The sequence below is a fragment of the Microtus ochrogaster genome, chromosome 2 (genome assembly GCF_000317375.1).
Source record: "Microtus ochrogaster isolate Prairie Vole_2 chromosome 2, MicOch1.0, whole genome shotgun sequence".
Lineage (NCBI taxonomy): Eukaryota > Metazoa > Chordata > Mammalia > Rodentia > Cricetidae > Microtus > Microtus ochrogaster.
Window position 1 is genome coordinate 11,948,307 of NC_022010.1, and position 23,760 is coordinate 11,972,066.

Consider the following 23,760-nt stretch of genomic DNA (forward strand, 5'->3'; position numbering starts at 1 on the left):
GGAAGGAAGGAAGGAAGGAAGGAAGGAAGGGAGGGAGGGAGGGAGGGAGGGAGGGAGGGAGAAGGTTCTCCTGAGAAAGATCTTAAAGCCAGTTTGTACAGGCCGACTGTGACAGGTGTGTTTGTAATGGGTGAGGTTAATCCCATTATGATTGAGAGGTCTAAAAAGAAGGGGATGCTGAAAAGAAATTCAAGTTATAGCAGAAGAAATGCATGCTGGGTATTAAAAACACTTGTAAAGCCAAATTGTTGACACGCCGCCCATCTCTTAAGCACAAGTTATGAAATTCTTCTTAAATTTCATCTTAGTTTCCCAACTAAATCCTCCTTAACTTCAGGCTATATTTGTTAAAGCGATTTAAGCTCAGAGAAATTCAGGTCTTAAATATTCACTAACCTTGTTTTAGACCAAAAAAAAAAATCTTCAGGCTTGGGGATATTCTTAGCACTTGGTATTTTAAAGCAACAATATCTGAAACTACAGGGAGAGATTAGTGGCCCCGCTGATGTGGTGAGCTGGAGGGTTCCAAGGCTAAGCAAGAAAAGTTACCACCACAAAGTGTCCAGGACACATAAGGAGGGTTAGCCAAGTGACTCGGTGACAGCTAGCACACAGGGGATGTGTGCCAGGGAATGAAGCCATCAAAGGGCAGGGCTTGGGGGCTGGGGAGAGGGCTCAGTTTGTGCAGGGTTTGCTGCTCCTGTAGAGTTCCCCAGTTGCGTTTCCAGCACACAGACCAGGAGGTTCCACAACCACCTCTAACTCCAGCTCCAGGGGATCTGACGCCTGTTTCTGGTCCCTGCAGTAACTGCATAGCCGTGCACATAGAGATGGGTGCACATAGAGATGGGTGCCCAGATTCCTCCACCAGGTATCTGGAGGCTAGCGGAGGCAAGCCATGCTGAGAGCCCATTTTGAATGACTATTTCAATTTGAAAGATGGCAGGGAAAAGAATCCAGATGAGGAGACCTCCAAGCACCTGCCACATGGGACCTGCCAGGACACCCGTGGAAAGGATGGGGGTCTCCCTTCTGCTCTCTCCTGTGTGGGTGCTGAAAACACGTGTATTTTTGGCCTTTGGGTCAGAGAGAGAATAGGGGCCTCTTAAGGATCAAGCAGATCTCTGAGAAGCATGGGGCTCAGCTCTGAGAACGGGGATAAGTAGGGTCTTCTGTCCCTGGGTGTGAGCATCCCCAGCAGCACACTCCCACTTCAGGAGGCCAAGACAGGCAGGTACCACAGGGGGGACACTCTCATCTTCCATCCTAGAAAGTCAGCTAGGATGTGCACAGCTCGGGACAAATCAGAGGCACCGCATTTTCTCAACCAAAAGGATGATTCTGAGTATTTCAGTTCCTCTCCCACACAGATGCCTGGATGGGGTGAGTTGCCTGGTGGCAAGTAGCAGCCACTGAGAAGGGCAGTTTACAGCACCAGATGGCTGGGGTTGCATTCACTACAAGTACAGACACTGCTCTGCTCTGGGCAGGATGTCTCTGAGTGCAGACCTGTGGTAAGTCTGTACCTGCTGGAAGCTGCATGTGCCCCGGAGGCTGAGCAACCCTTCTGTCCGCCCCCCTGCTGCCCCATGCCTCAGTGATAACATCCTTATGGTGTTTCCCCAACCAAATACTAACTGTCATAACTCAGGACTGTCTTCTCAGACACAAGCCAAGGCACTCTCCACTCCCAGGCTTACAGGGGGGCTGCCTTTAGACATATCAGCTTCCCAAGGCTGTTGGAACCAGTAGCCATAAGTTAAGCTCTCAGGGATGGAAGGTCATTGTCTTATGGTTCTGAGGGCCATAACTCTGAATTTAGGTGTTAGCAAGGCTGGATTTTATGAAAGCTCTGAGAGAGAGCACTTTTATTTTTAATTATACATATATGTGTCTGAGCATGTGAGTGCATTACCCATGATTGCCAGAAGAGGGAGACAGATCCCTTGGAGTTAGAGTTACAGGCGGTTGTGAGCTGCCAGACTCAGGAGCTCAGGACCAAACCCAGGCCCACTGCAAGAGCAATACATGTCTTAACTGTGAGCATTCTCTCGAGCACCACGGAAGGGAATCCTCCTCTTGGAGCCTATGCCTTCCACATATACTTCCTTCTTCACAAAGACAAGCAAGCTTATCTTGATTTCAGTGCCCTAAAAGTAGGTAGCATCCAGTGAGGGAAGCTAGCCCACAGTTTGTCTTAGCCTCTCTTCAGTCCTGATCCACACCATAGACACATATAAACTCTTTTACTGGAAGCACCACACACACACACACACACACACACACACACACACACACACACACACGGGGGGGGGGGGGGGGCTAACCAAGATGCTGTGTGTCCTCCTGGACAGTGATTGGTCCAAGGAGGAGTCATGTGGCTCAACCAGAATTTCCCATCACTGGGCCTCAGTTGATTGGCTCACAGACGGACATGTGGGCAGGATTTGTCAGAGATCTTTTACTTGGGTATGTGTGTGCATGCATGTGTGTATATGTGGTGTGTGCCTGTCTATATTTCTGTATGTCTGTCCATTTGCACACACACCTACACAGAGACCAGACACCAGATGTCTTCTTCTATTGCTCTCTACCTTATTCCTTTAAGATGTTCTCTCTCTATGAGCCTAGAGAAATGTCTCAGTGGTTAGAGCACTGGCTGCTCTTCCAGGAGACCCAGGTTCAGTTCCCAGCACCAACCACACAGTGGCTCACAATGGCCTGTAACCTCCTTTCCTAGAGGTCTAAAGCCACTTTCTGCCTCCTCAGGCATCAGGCATGCCAGTGGTGAACAAACATACATGCAGGCAAAACACGTATACACACAAAATAAACATGAAATTTAAAAATTGAGACACGGCCTCTCGCTGAACTTGAAACACATCTTGAAGCTACCAAAGTGATTGACTGGCCATCAATCTCTCAGGATCTCCTGTCTCCGCCCCTCACAGGCACAAACATGCTGGACTTCTCACATGGGAGCTGTGGATTTGGATTCAGGTCCCCAGGCATGCATAGAGGACACTCTTTTTGTTTGCTTTTTGTTTTTGCAAAACAGTGTTTCTCTTTGTAGTCTGGAACTCACTCCATAGACCAGGCCAGCCTCAAATTGCAGAGATCCACCTGCCTCTGTCTCGCATGTGGTGGGATTAAAGGCGTGCACCACCGCTGCCTGGCAACAGCAAGTACTCAACTCCACCCACTGAGTCATCTCCCTTCCCCCATCAGGCATCTCTGAGCCTCGCTTTCTTTCTACAAAATCATAAGTACTCAATCTGCCTGTGTTGGCTAATTTTATGTCAATTCGACACAAGTTAAAGTCATCTGAGAGGAGGGAAGCTCAATTAAGAAAATGCCTCCATAAGATCCGACTGTAAGGCATCTTCTTAGTTAGTGACTGATGCAGGAGGACCCAGTCCATTGTAGATGGACATCCCAGGGCTGGTGGTCCTGGGTTCTATAAGAAAGCAGGCTGAGCAAGCTATGGGGAGCAAGCCAGTACAGAGGAGCCCTCTATGGCTTCTGCGTCAGCTCCTGTGTCCAGGTTCCTGCCCTGGTTGAGTTCCTGTCCTGACTTCCTTTGATGATGAACTGGGATGTGGGCCCATAAGCCAAACAAACCCTTTCCTCCCTAAGTTGCTCTGATCATGGTGTTTCATCAGAGCAATAGTAGCCCTGAGATAGCGTCTATAACATATTCCTGGGTATGAAAACAGTGGCAACGCAGAGGCCACAGGCTGGTGGAGACTGTGAAGACGTATATTTGACCACCTAGATCCAGCAAGAACTGGGCATGTCCCTGAGCTGTCCAGTTCCGTAAACCAGTGATTCCCCTTTAAGCCACTGCAATCTAATATTAACCGACAAGATCCATCCAGCCTCTAACATTTCTACCATGCAGAGGGCCAGCTGAAATCCACCCCATGTTCACAGAAGTCACACAAAAAGTTAGTCCTGCAATTCAAGGGCAAGAGGAGGGAATAGAGAAAAGGCTGTTTAATATTCTCTCCATCCTTGTGAGGAAAGAAAGCAAATATTAAATCATGGAAATCTCTGGAAACAGTCAGAGAGCTTGCCTTTGTCACATCCATCACTTTGGTAATAAATATTAATAAACAAACCTAAGGCAGAAAAAAATGCAATTCATAACTCAAAAGTAGCCTGACCTTTTATGGAATTAAACTCATTTTCTGTCAAGCCTGCTATTTGTAGAATGTTTCTGGTGACATACATTTTCACAGACCTCCCAAAGACTCTTCCATCAGGGTCTTCTCGGCCACTCCTGAGCCAGAAAAGGATGCTTTCTTTTCTCTTAGACACACACAGGGGTTCATTTACTCTCCTGTATGGGCTATGTCCTGGTTAAGGACACCCTCTGCAACCAGAGTGTTCACAATGACCAAGACACACACATGTGGGCAGGACACACAAGCAGAGAACTTTCTTCCAAGTTCTAGACCCACAGATGAGGGAATACTTGAGATCACCTCTTAGGGTCTCAAGGATGGCTCAGTGGTTAAAAAGCACTCGTTGCTCTTACAGGGGACCAAGATTTGATTCCTAGAACCCACAGGGGACTCAGAGCCATCTGTAACTCTAGTTCCAGGGGATCCAGCGCCCTCTTCTGGCCCCTGCAGGCGCTTAATGTACATGGTACATATACGTACACATAATCCATACATATGAAATAATAAATAAATCTAAAAGAAAGAATAAAAGAGTCCCAATAATGATCATGCTTAAAATGTTCCTGGTTGACTTTGGAAATCAGTATGGCGGTTTCTCAGAAAATTGGAAATCAACCTACCTCAAGACCTCATATACCTAAAGGATACACATTCATACCACAAGGGCCACTTGCTCAACTGTGTCCATAACAGTATTATTCATAATAGCCAGAACCTGGAAACTACCTAGATGCCCCTCAACCGAAAAATGGAAAAAGAAAATTGTGCTACATTTACACAATGGAGTACTACTCAGTGATAAAAATCCAATGACATCTTTAAATTTGCAGGCAAATGGGTGGAACTAGAAAAAGAAAAAAAAAACATCCTGAGTAAGGTAACCGAGACACAGAAAGACAAACACGGCATGTGCTCAACTCATAAATATCCATTAGATGTAAAACAAAGGATAACCAGCCTATAGTTCATGACCCCAGAGAAGCTAGGTAACAAGGAGAACCCTAAGAGAGACATACATGGATCCCCTTGGGTAGGGGAAATAGACAAGATCTTCTGAGAAAATTGAGGCATGAGAGGGGCAAAAGAGGAGGGGGGGAAAAACATGAGGGAAGGGGATGGTAGAGATGGGGGAAGGACAGAGAGGAAGAGCAAGGAAAGAGATATCTTCATTAAGAGAGTCAGTATGGGGCTAGCAAGAAACCTTGCACTACGGAAATTTCAGGAATTCACAAAGTTGACCCCCAGCTAAGACCCTAAGCAATAGTGGAGAGGGTTTCTGAACTGGCCTTTCCTGAAACCTAACTGATGACTGCCTTAATCATCATCATAGAACCTTCAACTGATGATGGAAGCAGATGCAGAGACCACAGCTAAGCACTGGGCCGAGTTCCTGGAGTCCAGTCAAAGAGAGGGAGGAGCAATAATATGAGCAAAGGGGTTAAGACCATAATGGGGATACCCACAGAAACAGTTGACCTGAGCTAGCAGAAGCTCACTGACTCCAGACTGACAGTGGGAGAACCTGCATAGGAGCAAACTAGGCCCTCTGAATGTGGGTGACAGTTGTGTGGCTGGAGCAGTCTGTGGAGCCGCTGGCAGTGGGATCAGGATTTATCTCTAGTGTATGAACTGGCTTTTGGGAGCCCATTCTCTATGAAGGGATACCTTGCTCAGCCTGGATATAGTGGGGAGGACCTTGGTCCTGCCTTAAAGTGATGTGCCAGACTTTGTTGACCCCCATGGGAAGCCTTATCCTGAGTAGTGAATGGGGGTAGAATGGGGGTGGAGGTAGGGGGAGCAGAAGGGGGTTAGGAGCTAGGATTGGTATATAAAATGAGAAAGATTGTTTTTAAAAATAAATTTAATTTAATTTTACAAAAAGAAAAAAATGTTCCTGACTAGGAAGCAGAGGCAGGCAGATCTCTGAGTTGGAGGCCAATCTGGCCTACATAGTGAGTTCCAGGACAGCCAGGCCTACATAGAAAAACCCTGTCTCAAAAAAACCCAACCACTCCCCTAAAAAAAGAATAAATGTCCCTGGCTGAACTAAGCCTCAACCCACCATTCACCAAACAAAGCCACCCCATGTCTCTTGTCCCCTTTCAGAAAGGACTACCAACCATGGAATGACAGAAGGCAGGAATCAGGCACACACCTCAACACTTGCAGGACACCTCTCAGGAGCCTGCTCTTCCATGGTGGCTTCTGGGAATTAAGTCAGGTGACCCGGCCTGTACAGCTAGCACTTTTACAGGCTGACCCATCTTGCCACGCTCTACTTCTTTACTTCCTAATAATTCAAATCTGTTTCCACCCTCATTTGACCAGACTAAACGTATTTCCAACAGTAGTCAGTGATCCCTCTCAAACCACCGCCACCCCTCACCAAGGTCTCCTGCCCTGGTCCAAGGACAAAGAGGTGGCTGTCATCCTGGGGTTCTCTACGCAGACAGAGGTGCAAAGGACAGGAAGCAAACAAACCTCTCTTCATCCGCCCTCGTGGGTTGCTCCTGAGTGTCATCATGATGGCTCCCAGAGTCCCTTGGGGTCAGGTAGACTGAGGTAGGACTCTGATGCTACTCGTGCCAGGCTTAAAGCTAAGAGAACTTTCAGAAGGCCACCCTGATCCCATCTTGTGAGACCCAAGGCAGTGAACTCAAGTGCCTCCAGGGACCAGGCAGGGATACTCCAGGGGCTTGGCGGGTGGAGTCCCCCGTGAGCTGATAACAAGTGTGGGCATTAAAAGTGTGAGCCACCTTTACATTGTCATTACCGAGAGTGACTGTGGATGGGAGGTGACCAGCTGCTTCCAGATCTTGCCTTGACATCCCTGCTATGATGGACTGTAACCTCGAGTTATGAGGAAAACAAACAAACCAACAAACCCTTTCTCCCCCAAGCTGCTTTTCATAAGGGAGTTTTACCACAGCGACAGACATAAACCGGGGCACTCAATGAATGACCTGCCTCCTTCGTCCCGACCCCACCTCCCGCTGCTCCACCATCTTTCCATGAAACCAGACTGAGCTGCGGAGATTCAAGCCAGGGATGCCCAGAACCACAAACATGTGACACTTGGTCCCCAGCTGGTGACCCTGCTGTGAGGCAGCATAGAACCTCTGGGAGGCGGGGCCTCACTGGAGGAAATGGACTGCCGGAGGCCTTACCCAAAGGTATGTGCCACCTGGCTTCCAGCCCAAGCTCCCTCTGCTCCCTCGTGGGCAGGAACTGTGTGATAGATGGCTGCCTCTCGTTCCTGCTGCCTTAGGCCAAGTGAGTCCTTCCACCAGGCCTCACACTGTGATGGTTCAAGTCCAAATGCATCATTTCTCCTTCAGCTTCCACAATCACTCTGGATCTGCACGGACAGTCTAGCTAGACTACCACTGTCAGACTAACTTGTTTCTCCCTATGGATTTCCCTGCAAGGTCCCTTCGTCATCCTGACTTATGTAAGGGAAGACCGAGGCACAGAACACAAAGTGGAACACTGAACTAAGCCACCTGTCCTTGGTCTTGGTTCTCTAGGGTCCTCACTCAGCATCCACAATGCTTTTGCCTCCCTCCTCCAGGTGAGCCCATAATCCATACCCTGGCCTTGATAATGGCTCTCTCCCTAAAGTTCCCTCTGCCTCGGTTTCTCCTTGCCAAGAAAGGCAAACGTCCCGCTGCTTCTTCCTAGAGAAAGTCCACATTAGTGTGGAACAGAAACATCTTTTAGGACAGTGACTCCCAGAATTCCCGTGCTCTCCCATGAGGGTAGTTGTGTGCCGAAGCATTTAGAAGACACAGGTCTCTGGCTTGTCTTTAGGAGAATCTTATACCATGAGTGTGGGTGTGGCTGCGTCTGCATTTCACCAACCTACCCATGCACAAGTGGGTTCTTCCACCATCATCCCTAGCTTAGGCTTGGAGAAGGGGGAGGTAGCTGGGGAATCTGGGTATGATGTCTAGTTTTGTCAAATCACCTGGAAAGGAAGTCTCAATGAGAGGTTGTCTAGATTAGAATGGCCTGTGGGCATTGTCTCCATTAGTGTGAAGACCCACGCCCACTGTGGGTGGCACCATTCCCTAGGCAGAATGGCTTCTCAGCTGTCTAAGGGTGGAAAAATTGAGTTGAAGGCTGGCATGCATGTGTTAATCCAAGGCCTTCTGCCCTTGACTCTGGACATGATATAAATGGCTGCTTCAAGTTCATGCTGGCTTGACTCCCCCACAGTGGTGGACTGTTTCCTGAAACTGTAAACCAAATAAATCCTTTCTCCCTTAGGTTGCTTTTAGCGGGGATGTTCTATCACAGCAACAGAAAATGAAGCTAAGACACTAGGTCCCTCAGGTTCCTTTCCCACTGCCTATGCCACAGGTGCCAACTGTTTCATAGATTTTGTTTCAAATCATTCTTTGTGGGTGAGATAAGGATTCTCTATGCAGTTCAAGCCAGCCTCAAGCTCATGGTGATCCTCCTGCCCCAACCTCCCAAATGCCAGGATAATAAGAATTTACCACAAATGCACCTACTTTAGATTACCTGGATGCCCATGTGTGGGTTCACCTGCAGGCAAGCTCACTGGCTGGAAACCGGCCTGAGTGCGTCTGTGGATGTGGACTGGCCTCTGTAGATTGTGCTGATGTGACCTGTGATTCCCGCAGGGATCACTCAGTGTCCCCATTTAATGACAGACTTCCTTCAACCCTCGGAAGAGGAGAGGGCCATAGACAAGCTGGCTTCCTGCGAACACCTCCCTCAACCTGAAGCTTGAGTCACTCCCTCAGGCAATTCCCTCTGGATTCATCGCATATGCCTTCAGGAAGCAGGAGTAACCCCCATTTTAAAGGGGAGAAAATCACAACAAGGGAAGTTGAATAGCCCCTGTTACAGACAGCGGGCCACAAGCAAAGGTGTCACAGGTGGCCATCTCAGACTCAGCCAGCCAGTGAGTGATGTCTGAAGAAACAAGCGCACATGCAGCTTCATCTGAAGCTGATCCCGTTCATCAGTTAGAGCGCTGCTTCTCAGCCTTCCTAATGCTGCAGCCCTTGAATACAGATCCTCACGTTTTGATGACACCCTGCCCCGAAACATAAAATTATTTTGTTGCTACTTCATAACTGTAATTTTGCTATTGTTATGAATCATGAAAAATACCTGATATTTCTGATGGTCGTAGATGACCCCTTGAAAGAGTGGTTCAAATCCCAAATGGGTCAACAACCCACAGGTCAAGAACCACTAGCTGGAGGGACACACACTGCCCCTCAGCTTTCATGATCCTGGAAACCCCATCATCCTGTCTCCTTCTTGCGTTGTCCCAGGTACCATCTGCATAATCGCTTCCTATTTGTCTTTAAAGCTGGCTGGCTTTACATTACCTTCGCCAGGGAGAGAGCAACACATCCGCTCTTGCCATGAAAACCAAAGCAGCCTCACTTTCCATAAAGAGAAGAAAACCCTAAAATAAGTACAATGGAAACAGAACAATGTTACTGAATTCCAGCCAGATGCTGCAGCCTGCCAAAGGCTCGCAGCCTGGGCCGTGGGTTCTTGTTGTTCCCAACACAATAAAGCAACAGATGAGAGTCACAGGTGGCTGTGGGGCACCATAGACCGTCGCCCTGGAGCACCTGGGATGGAAGGCACACAGAACCCAGGGACCAAAGACAAGCACTTGGCCTCAGTAACCCTCACTCCCATGTGCACTCTGGGTATCACCTAAACTCCACTTTCCGCGGCTGGCGCTTCCCTGGGTGTAAGGGCACATCACAGCAAAACCTGGTGACTTTGGGGAGGAGGCTGACCTAACAAAACACAGCCCTCGCTGGAACCTGGAGGTGATTGTGTGTTGGTGCTAGGTCTCACCCAACCAGGCTCTGTCTTCCTCTGAATGCCTGTCCCGTCACCATGGCAACATGAAGCTGCTGCAGCCCAGTCAGTCAAACTTCCTTCCTATTGAGTGTCCCAGTGTACAGCGGGCTCCTTCAAGACCACGGCAGCCCACTGGTTACAGAACAATCCACCTGGGCTGCTAATTACAAGTTTTAACCTCTCTGATGCCACACACACCTGCGGCCTGCTTCCTCTTCTCCCGTGGCAGTGCCCTTTCTTTTAGGCTCAAAAGCAGAGGAGGGCGATGCTCTGTCCCTGGCTGTAATTAAAAGTATGTGTTCTTTCACGGTGGAATAAACCTCTGTGCAGTTGCCTAGGGAGTCTCTGAGGTGGAAATTGAGACAGGATAATAAGGCAGGGTATGGCTGATAATAAGATGGAGTATGGGCTCTTCTGACCCCTGAAAAACTCAGTTCCCCATCTCTGTGTGTCTGTGTGTGTGTGTGTGCATGTGCGTGTGTGTGTGTGTCTGCGTGTGTGCATGTGTGTGTGTACATACACACCTGTTCGCCTGAGCATATGCACCTATGCACAGGTATGTGGAAGCCAGAGGTCACCCTTGGATGCTGCTTCTCAGATGCCAATCACCTTGTTGTGAGACAGGGTCTCTGTGTCCGTGTCTGTCTGTGTGTGTCTCCATCTCTTTGTGAGTCTGTCTGTCTTTGTGTCTGTCTCTCTCTCATTGGTCTGGAACTTGAAGAATAAGCATAAGAGCTAATCCTGGTTGTCAGCTACATCTGGAATCAACTAAAACCCAAACCGCTGGGCATTCGAGAGGGCTCTCCTTGATCAGATTTCTTGAAGCAGGAAGACCTGGGCTAGCCCTCCTGGTGGCAGCTCAGATGAAAGGCAGGAAGGACACAGAGGAAGGCAACTTTGCTCTTTGCCTGCTTGCCCTCCCTCTCACTGGCAGACTCATCTGTCCTGATGCTGTAACTGTTCTTAGATCCCAACATGGGCTGAGAACCAGCAGCTCTCCAGGAATTCTCCAGGACTCCAGTACCAGACTGGGACCTCAGAGACATGCAGCCTCATAGCCTGAACGATGTCAGGGGGCAGCGATTGCTGGACTGCCCGACGGCATCCTGTGAGTCAGCTCTAATAACCCTTGAATATACATGTTCATCCTGTCCGTTCTGTCCCTTCGGAGAACCCTCACTAACAGAGGAGACCTGGCTGACCAGTGAGTCCCTCAGAGCCTTCCAGTTCCACCTCCCCAGCGCTGGGATTACAATCTCACAGCACCATGCTCAGTTTGTGTTGGTGGTGTGGTGTTTTTTTTTTTTTTTTTTGTGTGTGTGTGTGTTTGTTTGGTTTTTTGTTTTGGTATTATTTTTTATTTTTTTGCATGGGTTCTGGGGATGGAACTCAGGTCCCTTTGTTTAAAAGGCAAGAAATTTACTCACTAACCCCTCTTCCAAGCCCACCTAGCATTTGAGTAAGTTCTGTGTGTTCAACTGCGCCACCCAGGACCGCATATTCAAAGGCACCATCCAGGACTGTGTACTCAAGTGAACGTCCTCTTACCACAGGTTGGCCCCAAGCACAAGGCCGACTCCCACACTAATTTCTCACCCACATTTATACACAGACATGCATTTTTTTTATCTCAACTCAACTATTCCAGTACATTGTGTCTTATCTAGATACCACAAAATTTCCATAACAGCAGAATTTCCATACAGATGGCACATAAATAACACTTGCCTGTGGCTTGGTCTGCGGTTCTTATGGTCAGCGGGTCCCATTAGGGCTTTATGAACTTACTCAGTGACTGAACGCTCTACCTGATCCTACAGATCGCTGCCGTGCAAGCCAGCCGAGCTCCAAAGCGAAATTAATTCTCAACAGTTCTTCTGCGATGTGAAGGCACCAAAATTGAGTTTCTTCTGCATGCGATGCTAGAAATATTTCTCATTTCTCATTCAAACCACAAATGGTGGACGCCTCTCTTTCTCTCTCTCCAATCCATTTTCCTTAATACCATACAATTGCAATTATCATACGGGGCACAGACTGGTCAGTACAGCGACTGCCACATGGAAGTCAGTCCAGGCAAGAAAGAAAGAGGGGGGCAGTTTCTTGTAGCACGAACTCTAATTGGTATTAATAATAAAAACCCAGAGACAAATATAGAGGTTAATGCTGAAGATTAGACAAGTGGCAGCCACTAGGGAGTTCTTTTACCTCTGCCAATGCTCAGACAGAAAGGGGCGATTCTGTCCTCGGACCACATCTCCCAAGTGAATCTGTCTCCACCAAGCCTCACACAGCAGCTGTCTCCACCCACCTCATATTCCTCTCTCCACCCAGCCATATCACTCCTGACTCTACCTCCCTAGTGCTGGGATTAAAGGCGTGTGATACCAAGTGCTGGGATCACCTCTGTGTGACGTCTGTTTCGCTTTTAGACAGATTCAATCTTTCGTGCCCCAGGATGGCCTTGAATGAACAGAGATCCCTCTGCCTCTGTTTCCTGAGTTCTGGGATTAAGGTGTGCACCACCACCCCCTGGCCTCTAGTGGCTTGACTCTGTACTCTGATCTTCAGGCAAGCTTTATTTGTTAAAACACAAGCAAAACATCACTACAGTTTCTACAATGCAAGATGAACTGGGAAGGCCAGCTGTAGCCCAGAGCAGCCCCCAGAGGTCCCAGACCACCTCTGCAAGCTGAACCCTGGCAAGGAGCACTGAGGACTCCTTACCGTCTGAAGCAGCTGCTTTCTGTGTCTACCCAGCGAAAGCAGTGTTTGTGAGTGAGCTGGGTTCAGGTCGGCCCTGTCCATGCTTGCGAGGATCCAGAGGGGTCACAGGATTGACTCCACCCAGGAGAATTTTAACGGAAAGTCACAAGTCACAGGGTCAAGAGGAACAAGTCCCCGCTGAGAGAGTGCCAGGGTGCTGGGAGGTGTGGGCTCACCTTTCCAGCACATGCTCAAGCCCCACATCTAAAGGGACCCCCTAGACAGGAAACCCAGAGCAAGAAACCCACATGCTGTCCACTTACTGAGCATGGTTGTAGCAAACCAGGCCACGAACTAAGCTGCAAACACTCACTCTTAAAAGCTCAGGGTAATGACGGAGAGGATGGAGGTGAAAGAGGTTAGTTTAAAACAAAGTGCTGGGGGACATGGGAACAGCAAATGTTTTACTGATGGAGCCGGCTCCCTTAATATACCTGTGTGGGTCTCACCTCTTGCTTAAGCTCATCCTTCCATTTGGACCCACCCTCTTTACCCACCCTTCAGGGCCCAGCTAGTTGGCCTGTGGTTTACACACACACGGCAGGGAGCTGACCTCCTACTCCGGCTTCAATCTGCTCATTCTCTGGAGAGATCAGAAAAATGCCTGCTTTTGTAAATATGTTTTATTGCAACCCACTCCCTCATCCTGGGTGTTTTCAGGCTATAACAATAGAGCTGAGAAATCACCAGAGGGACAAAAGGGTGGCACAAAGAGCTGAGTCACCACTGGACACTTTCCAGAATGTCTCCCAAAGCCCGGCTGTCATCTCCCTTGAGTCTCACGTAAGGGTCTCAATGCACTTGGGCTCCCAGCCTGCAGAACTCTCAGTACTGGGCAACCCCACCTTCCTTGTACTGAGACAAGAACTCCAGAGTGACCCACAGCAAGAGATAGCTGTCCCCAGAAGGGCCCCAGATGCCTGAGTGTATCTGGGAAGGTTTGATATTGTCAGCACATACCTGACAATATCCCACATCCCCCCCTTTTTTGATTTTTGTTTTTTGGTTGTTTTTGGTTGGTTGGTTTGGTTTTGTTTTCAAGACAGGGTTTCTCTGTAGCTTTGGAGCCTGTCCTGGAACACTAGCTCTTGTAGATCAGGCTGGCCTCGAACTCACAGAGATCCGCCAGCCTCTGCCTCCCCAGTGCTGGAATTAAAGGCAGGCACCACCACCGCCTGGCTTCTAATCCCCCTTTCTAAAAGCACTCACTGAACCGTAAACACGTATCTCTTACAGCCCACAAATGTCTCTCTCAAGGACTCAAGAGCCATTTCTTTGAAATAGAATCCCTGGGAAAGACAGGGCTCTGTCTCCTAGGCTCTGGGCAAGGCAGACCTCTAACTTAGTCACAGCCCGCCAGCAGGGGAAACTGCTGCCTCATCCACACTGCCAACCCCCAGGCAGCTGTCACTCTGCTTTAGTTGTATTCCCTATCCTCCCCCTCTCTAAAACTGCCCTCGTTCCCATAGGCAGAGAGGTCAGCTATGTGCTGTTGGTAATTAATAGATAAAATAGATAAAACCCATCCTCACCACCTTAACTAGAATCCCACACATGAACCTCTGATGAGCACTGGACAGTGATCGAGTGACCTGCTCCATTCTATAGCCAACAGCCCAAGGTTCACCAAGAGCCAAGTCTCCTCCCAGCGGATGTCACAAAGCTGCTTACCGAAGAGTGAACTGGTCTGCCACAGAGCCACTGGTCAGAGAGACCAAAAAAGTAGCCGTGTCCCCTTCTCGGATGAGGTTCAGAGGAATAGAGAGAGCGACATTGTCATCCAGGCTCACCAAGGACCACCGCAGGTCGTCCTGGGTAGGGTAGACCACCACACTTCCAATCCTCTCCCGGGCAGGGAGCAGCTGCTGAGGCTCCTGCTCTGAGTGGATGTTGTTTTCCCACTTGCCCTCCTCCTCCAGCGGGCACTGACCAGCCTCGTTGGCTGGATAAAGCGCAAAGAAGAGTTCCATAGCAGTGCCACCCAGCAGTGCTGGGATCTCCTCCTCGGGTTCCAGGTCCAGGCCAGAGCTGAACCACTCAGGCAAGAGCTCCAGTTCTGCCACACACAGCCCAGGGGCCCCCTGCAGCCGGCAGCTGGCCGCCACCTCCCTGGCCTCTGGGAAAGCAAACATCTTGACACAAGGGAGATCATCCCCAGGGTCACTGTCATCCCAGCCCATGCCAGTGACATAGAACAGTGTCTGCACTTTGGGTCTGTTGGAAAAGATGGAACTGTCAAGGATGTGGGATTTGAGCCTCCAGTTGAAAGGGAACCTCTCCATGTTTCCAAAAGGGGTGGGCGTGAGCAGGAAGTCCCAGGGCACTGTCTTCTCCACAGAGAAGGGGCCGTAGCTGGCATTGATGGCGGGAGGGCTCTGGGCTCGGTGGATGAAGAGTGTGGCGGATCGGGCCTGCAGGCTGGCGTTGCGCATGAGGTCCTGGTTGGCCTCCTTGAGGAAGAATGCCTCTTCTGCGTCAGAGACGTGGAAGCTGGCTGGGAGATAGGCAGGCAGCGAAGAGAACTTCTGCAGGTTGTCTGCAACGCCTCGACCCGTGCTCTCTGCACAAGAAAGGAAAGTAGAGGCAGGGTCAAGGTCTGTTCTGAGACACGAGGAAACGAACAAACGAAATGCCATCTCGACCCACCATCCCAGCAAGGTGTGCCATGGCCAAACAGCCCTTCTCCTCCCTCTCAGCATGGAGAAAGCCGAAGAAGCCCAAGAATCTTCCAATAAAACCCATTTCAGAATGCAAAGTAGACCAATTGCCCCAAAATCCAACAGTCCTGTGGTTAAACAGTTGCCTTTCCAGAGGAGAAGTGTTAATTCTTCCTATCCAAGGGAGGCAAGCGTAGGGAATGAGTGAGAAGCCCAGGACGCTGCTTGGTTTGGGTTATACACATTCTGCTCTTCAAACAATGTATTCAGCAGCTGTTAACTGTGCACACAACTTTCTCTGAGCAGTGCACCCAGCAACCTTGTACCCCTACCTACTCGGGCTGCACTTACACACCTCTCTGAATAATAGGTTTATCTCTGTTGTATATGTGTGTGCATGCATGTGTGTGTGTTTCTGTGTGCATGGTATGTGTGCATATATGTATTGTTTGTGGTATGTGTGTTTGTATGTATGTAGGTATGTTTGTGGTGTACAGGTATGTTGTGTGACCCAGGCTCCACATATGAGTGAAAACATAGCACTTAGCTTTCCAAGTCTGGATAACTTCACCAGATGAAATTTAAATTAGAATCTGCTTGGGTATGCTGATGGGGTTTGGCTCCCAAACCAGGAAATTAAATCCCGGTGAATTTTGCACCACAGTGAACAAGAAAAGATAATAATCTCTTTGGAGGGACTTTTTTATGCATCATGCCGAGCTTTTTTTATATAATTTATTTAACTTTATTTCATATGCATTGGTGTGAAGGTGTCAGATTCTCTGGGACTGGAGTTACAGACAGTTGTGGGCTGCCATATGGGTGCTGGGACTTGAACCTGGGTCCTCTGAAAGAGGAGCCAGTGCTCTTAACCTCTGAGCCATCTCTCCAGCCCCTCTTTGGAGGGACTTTAAGAGCACTGGGCCCTTCTGTGGATCTGGTTGTACCCTCTCCTTAAATGAAGGCAAGGTCCAGAGCAGCGTTTAAATTCTCATTTATTTAGACACGTAGAAAAGGAAATCAAAATAAATACATGCTTCCACATGCTCCTTCCTCTTTGTGGACTGGTTTGTTCTTTTATCTTTCATGTGGATATGCTGTGTCACTCAAAACGCTGACTCACGAGGATCCTAAGTCTGGTCCTTCTCTCTGTTGTAGGCAAAGCCTCTGTTTTATCAGACACATCCATATGAGGCCTCACTCCTGTCGCACCATCAATCAAGCAAAATGTGACATTAATGTTGTCTCACCGTCTCTATGGACAGTCAGAGACATTCACAGCTGAGCCCACATTCTCTCCCCCAACCAGATAGTAATCTAACACGCTACCTTGATTTAAGAGCATTTATGAAGCCCTAAGTCTGTCCTGGGAAGCATTCCCAGTCCTGGCCTGAGAAGCTAACATTTCTCCCTGATTCCAAAGTGTCATAGAGAAGCACTCATTCTTTTCCCCATCCACAGGCGGACCTGAACCCGTGAGTGGACTACGACACATGGCCCTGTTTGGTCTGCTATCTTCTTAGAGAGCTTATTGCCATCAGAAGGCAGGAGGCAGGCAACAAGGCAGGAAATGAGAAGGGTTTCAGGAAGCCAGTAGGAAGGACTGCTCATCCTGGCTTCCATGGGGGCCAAACAGTTAAGCCCAGGTTCTGAGACAGCACAGGGTGTACCAGGGAGATGCTGTGGTCCCTGATGCTTCCAAGCAAAAGAGCAAGCGCAGGTGGCTCTGAGGAAGTCTCAAGAAGAGCTCAGGTTGGGAAAGAGGAGGGGATGAAGGAGCACCCATGATGAAGTAGCTCACGGGGTGCCAAGAGACCCAAAGAGAGATGCTGTATATCATTGCTGTGCTTGGCTACAAACACCTTCTAAACATGAGCTTTGGTCAAGACTGATAGGACCTGAAGCCTTGAGCCCCAAGGAAAGACCTGAAAACCAGTCTCTAGGAGCACTATCTTGGAAATGACTGGCCAGCTGTGTGGCTGAGGGTCACCTGCCTGGACACAGGTTGTTGCTGCCACTGCGTCTCTCTCCAGTTCCCACAGACAGCATGGGGCCCAGCCTGTCAGGTCTTTCAAAACTACCAGGAAGACAAAAACTCCTCACCAATGTGTCCACCCTTTACCATCTGCTGGTAACCTCCTGGCACCTGGGCAACTGGGTATAACTACACTTGTATGAGCTTCATGGTCATGAAGACAGGACAGAGAGGGGTCTTTGTGAGCACCAACATTAATTCAGGGATGCAGGAAATACAGTCTCTGAGGCCAGATTTTTTTTTCTCTTTTCCAAAGAGGATTCAAATTAGCATGGGTAGGAAGAAGCACTGAAGGCTCAAGGACACTACTGAGCACTGAGTGTGCACCATGTATACACTCAGAAAGTGAATGATCAGAGCAGAGACAGCAGCCTTGTGAACCAGTGTTGAAACATAAACCAGCTTGTCCACTGAGTACTAGAGGTGAGTGTATATTATAGCAACAAAAACAAGATAAAATATAGACAACTAAAAGCAAAGGAAAACAAAAATGCAATTGCCATCATCATCACCATAATCATCAACACTGTCATCACTACCATTATCACCATCATCACCATCACCATCAATGCCATCATCATCACCATAATCAACACTGTCATCACTACCATTATCACCATCATCACCATCACCATCATCACTACCATCAGTGCCAGTATCATCACCTTCACCACCACCATCACCACTGTCATCACCATCATCATCACCCTCAGGAAGCCTCACAGGTCACTGAGACTCACGCAGACAATAAATGCCCAATGTGGATCTAACCAAGCAGAATCTTGCATTAATCACTTGTGTGCTGCCAGGAATTTACTCCACCAGCCAACCGCACACTGAGTGGACTTGGGGGAGTAACAAACCCAGCTCTTACAGCCCACACTCTCCATGGCATGAAAGCAAGCCCAGTTCTTCCCTTGGGACATGGAGGGACACTCACACAGCACTGACTGGACTGAGCTGGTCCTGACATGGTCCTCCCGTGCAAGGCAGGGCTGCCACAGCAGACAACAGTCCAAGGGATGTGACTCCACAGAGGACAAGGCCATTGGCCTTGCTGTCGCCATAGCTCCCCAGTACCCTAAAGTATAATGTAGGGTCACCTCCACTCTCACCCTGTGTGGTGGATTGAATAGAAATGGTCCCCAAAGACTCTCATGTTTGAATGCTTGGTCCATAGGGGGTGGCCTTGTTGAAGTAGGTGTGGTCTTGCTGGAGGAAGTGTGTCACTGTGGGGGTGGGCTTTGAAGTCTTTTTTTATATTTATTTATTTATTATGTATATAATATTCTGTCTTTGTGTATGTCTGCAGGCCAGAAGAGGACACCAGACCTCATTACAGATGGTTGTGAGCCACCATGTGGCTGCTGGGAATTGAACTCAGGACCTTTGGAAGAGCAGGCAATGCTCTTAACCACTGAGCCATCTCTCCAGCCCCTTTGAAGTCTTAAAAGCTCAAGTCAGTTGCTTTTCTTACTATCTGAAGATCAAAATATAAAACCCTCAGCTCCTTTTCCAGAACCAAGTCTGCCTGCACACTGCCATTGTCCCATCAAGATGATGACAGACTAAACCCCTGAACTATAAGCCAGTCCCAATTAAATGTTTTCCTTTATAAGAGTTGTCATGGTCATTGTTTCTCTTCACAGCAATAGAAACCCTAAGACACCCTGTTTCTGTGGATGGCAGTGTGCGCATGGATGTGTGCACACGAGTCCGTCTCCATATTTAATTCTTGATTCTGGCTGGGGTTTCTCTCCATGAAAAAATGTACATTAAGAATCCAACAGAAGTTGAAAACCAGTGAGCCCTGGACTCAGCCTGTGGATAGACTGATTTGACTTTAGCCTTGCAGGGGGGTTTGCTTGTTTAACAATCCCATATATATATATAATGGATTTTAGTCACTTTGACACACTGGCTTCCTCTCTCTCTCTCTCACCCTCTCCTTTTCCCTTCTTCTCTATAAGTCCCCTTTTACTTTCATGTTGTCTTATGTATGGCCCTCTGAATTTCCTTTGTTTTTGGATTGAGAATGGGTAGGAAGTAACATACCCTTCTCCGTGGGTGACTTTTGGCTATTAATGGTTGCTGGAGGAAGGGCTATCATTTTCCCAGTAGGTACTGGTTTGTGTGTATATTGGTTGAATGTTCCCCATCAGGAAGCCCACACACCCTCCACTGCTCCCCAACTTCCCTCGCTACTAATCCTCACTTATTCCTGGCATGATCCTCGGCAGTGAGACTATTCTATGAGATAACCATCTTCTCTAAACCACGTTCTCCCATGTCTCCTGGTCCCTGTATCTCTATTACGTCTCTCTACTGCCGTCTGTATTCTTATGATGTTTCCACTCATGCTTTATGCCCAAAGCACTCAGGGGCTAGTTTAGAGCCTTCAATGCTGTACCCAATGTTTCGCAGTGGAACTCAGTGTGTTTCCCCAAAACAGCTTAATACATCAGAGTTCCATTACATTTCTCAAGTTGACTCTTAACTTGACAGGGTCTAGAACCAGCTAGGGGACAAGCCTCTGGTATGCCTGTGAGGGACAATCCTGATTAGGTTGAATGCGGTAGAAGAACCATGCTTACTGCAGGTGGCAACCATCCCGTGGGCTGGGGTTCCAGATGGACTAAGGAGGAGAGAATGAGCCAGACACCAGCATGCATCTCTCTCTGCTTCCTGACTGTGGATGTCATGTGACCAGCCACCTCATGCTCCTGTTGCCAGGTCCTTCATGCCATTATAGACTCTACTCCTCAAACTGTGAGCCAAATTAACCCCTTCTGCCTTGAGTTGCTTTTGCCATGGCGTTTTATCACGGGCATCGGAAAAGTAACTAAGACAATCGTATGCTGCAAATGCCAAACCCTGCGGTCCCCAGAATGTGGCTGTATTTGGAAAAAGTCTTGGACGAGGCAATTCGGTTTCAGTGAAGTCATCTGAATTAATCCTAACCTAACATGACAGTTGTCCTTATGAAAAGAAAGAGAAGGAGTCAGGGTGCATACAAACACAGACAGAGGACACGGGGAGACACGGGGAGACAGCTGCCGCCAGTCAGCCAGGCAGAGATGCTCCAGAAGAAACTAGATCAGCTGACACCATGACCACGACCTAAGACTTCCTGTCCAGGCTCCAATTTGAAAAGGATTGCCAAAGTTGCCTGCTCTGTGGCACTTGCTTTGGCTCCCAGAGCAAAACATGGCTATCTAGCTCAGCTGGCTATCTTTGACACCTTCCAACCTGGTATCAAAGTATTCATTCAACTTTCTCATCCCACAGCCTAGAACAGACTCTTGTTAGCACAGCTGAGGCTCCGGGTGTATGCCCCAAGATGCCTCTCAACCTTCTATGTTCTACTATGTGGATAATTTTCAAGTTCTCCGGAACGAACATGTGTTGCTTATTCTAAGAGAAATATTGACACTCTGCCTTTACAAAACAAAGATATAGAATTCAACTTAAAGTGGCAGACTGATGGTACACATTCCCCGCATCCCCATAGAGCCCGGGGCAGGAACAAAGCATCAAAGCAGCCAAAGGACCTCACCCATCAGCAAGAGAGATGGAGGGGGCATGTCTGCAGATAAGACGGGGTGGGATGTCTGAATGAGGGGGAATGTCTGCAGAGCGTATGTGAGGAGTCACCATTGATGGAGTCAACCCACCGTTGGGAGCTTTTACAGCAGCTGAAGATGAGCCCTTGGGGCGGCTGATCCTTTCGTTGCCAACTCCGCAGGATTTTAGAATTACCTAGAAGGCACGCTTCTGGGTGTGTCCTGCGGGTGTTCCCAGAGAAGTTTATCCAAGGAGGAAAACGCTACTCTGAGTGTGGGTGGCACCGGCACAGGCCCTGGAGTCCTGGACTGAATAAGAAGGAAGGCCAGGAAGATGGTTCAACAGATAAAAGGCTTTAGCCTGGCAACCCTGGAAACCCCAGGTTGATCTCTAGAGACCACATTTTAAAAGGGGGCCTGGAGAGACGGCTCAGCAGCTAGGAGCACTGGCTGCTCTTCTAGAGGACCCAGGTTCGTTGATTTGTTTCCCAGCACCCACATGACAACTCACAACTGTTTGTGACTCCAGTTCCAGGGGTTCTGACACCCTCACTCAGACATGCACGCTGGCAAAATACCAATGCACAGAAAAATAAAGAGAAATAAATAATAATTTTTCAAAAACAAAGAAAAAAGCCAGGTGTGATGGCATACATCTACAATCCTAAAACTCTTAGGGAGTGATGGATGGCAGAGACAGGAGAATCATCTAGAAGTTCAAGGGACAACTAACCTGAATATGCAGCCCAGCAGTAAAAACCACTAGAGAGACCCTGACTTAACAAGGTGAAAGGTGAGAATCAGCTCCTGAAAACTGCCCTCTGACCCCCACATGTGGGCCGTGGCGTGCACGCATCAACCCCTCCGTCCACAGTTGATTAATTAATTACAAAGGAGAGAGTGAGCTGAGCTCGAGCATCCATGTCTCTCTGACCAGCTGCCTCCAGCTCCCGCCACCATGCCTTCCTCTCCGCGATGGACCGCACTCTCGAAGTGTGAGCCCAAATAAACCCTCCCTGCCTGCAGTTGCTCCTGTCATTCATTTTGCCACAACAATAAGACAGTAAATAACACACCAGCTAACCTGCCAGCACTGGCTCCTTGAGGTCTGGACAGCTGTGGCCCTGCTCCTAGAAAGACTCAAACCGCAGGGCTCATACTTAACGTAGCCAGCTGCTGTTAGCCAGGAGGAAACCAAGACGGATGGCAAACGCAGGGAGCGTTAAACCCACGTGAAAGATTTCCACGGAGCAGCAGAAGTAGAAAGGTCCTCATTAAATGGATTCTATAGCTTTCCTCATGACAGTAATGCTGACCTCCTATAGACACTGTCAGCTGCTAGACGGTAGGGTGCTCTCAGGACCTCATCCTAATTTCCATTTATATTTATTCTAAATTGGGCACCTTGGAGACATTTAAGAAAGAGAGAGACGCTGGCTAAACGATCCTGACAGCCCTGCTGCTGTCTGATGAGAGAGCAGATGAGGCCCACAGGGGGCGGAGAGGTTCCTAGGCAGGAGGCCCCTAGCTGCCTGTCACCTCCACTTATACACTAAGACAGTCTCTCTCTGTCACTTCCACCCTCCAGCCATGAGGTGACCAAGTAAAACAAACCACTTGCCAGCATGCAAGTCTGAGGGAGTGTCACACGGAGAGACTTCTCACTAACTGAAACAAGGCTTCCCCTTCATTTGTTCATTACTGAAATAAAAACTGATTGGGGACTGGAAAGATGGCTCAGTGGTTAAGAGCATTGGCTGCTCTTGGAGAGGACCCAGGTTCTATCCCTAGCTCCCACATGGTGGTTCACAACCGTTCCAGGGGGATCAATGCCCTCTTCTGGCCTCCATGGGTACTGCATGCACATGGTGCAGATAAACTCACACAGGTACACATATGCATACACATAAAACAATAAGTAAATTAGTAAATTTTTATACGATTTAAGGGTATATATTATTCTTTCAAAGTTTTGGCACACAAACATAAGGACCCAAGTTTCAGTCCCCAACACCCATATGAAAAGCCAGGTATGGTGGCTCACATCTATAATCCTAGCAACATGAAGCAGAAGTAAGAGGATCTCTGGGGCTCATCCACAGTCTCCAAGTTCAGTGAGAGACTCTGCCTCAAAAACAAGCTGGAGAGTGATTGACAAGGAGGCCTAAAGTTGACTTCTCGCCTCCACATGCAAGTACACACATCACACACAAAATGAATCTATGTGCATATATGCATGCACACGTATGTGCCACAGCATGTGAGGGGCAGTCAGAGGACAGCTCCTTCTACCATATACGTTCTGGAGATGGAACTCAAGCCATTAGGTTTGGTGGCATGTACCCTTACCGGCTGAGCCACCTCAGCAGTCCCTCCTTTTCAAGTTATATAGGTCTTCATAGAGTTAGAACTAAGGCCAGTCAACACTGGCTTCAGGTCCAGCTGGATTCGGCGCTCCCAGCACCATCTCCCCACTTGTTTGGAAATGTCCTCGAATGGCCCAGTGGGTAGATGGACTGGGATGGGGATGTTGAATGGCCTAGTCAACAGATCAAATGACAGAGGCACACTGAACAACGTCTCGTGCACATCATGCCAATGAGAGAAGCAACCTCAGATAATAACCAACCACTCTGGCTGAAACAAGATTATCATAGATGGCAGAACAGACACCCAAGGGCCCCTTCCTT

The 23,760-nt window shown here is 48.6% G+C and overlaps 1 protein-coding gene across 1 annotated transcript in view; it reads right to left on the reverse strand.

Moving 5' to 3' along the window:
- The window catches only part of Tmem132b (transmembrane protein 132B), a 285,174-nt gene that overhangs the window by 170,947 nt on the left and 90,467 nt on the right, over window positions 1–23,760 (reverse strand). Inside the window, exon 2 of the mRNA XM_013350061.2 lies at window positions 14,487–15,375. Within this exon, the coding sequence (XP_013205515.2) occupies window positions 14,487–15,375 (889 nt within the window). The remainder of the gene's footprint in view (window positions 1–14,486; window positions 15,376–23,760) is intronic.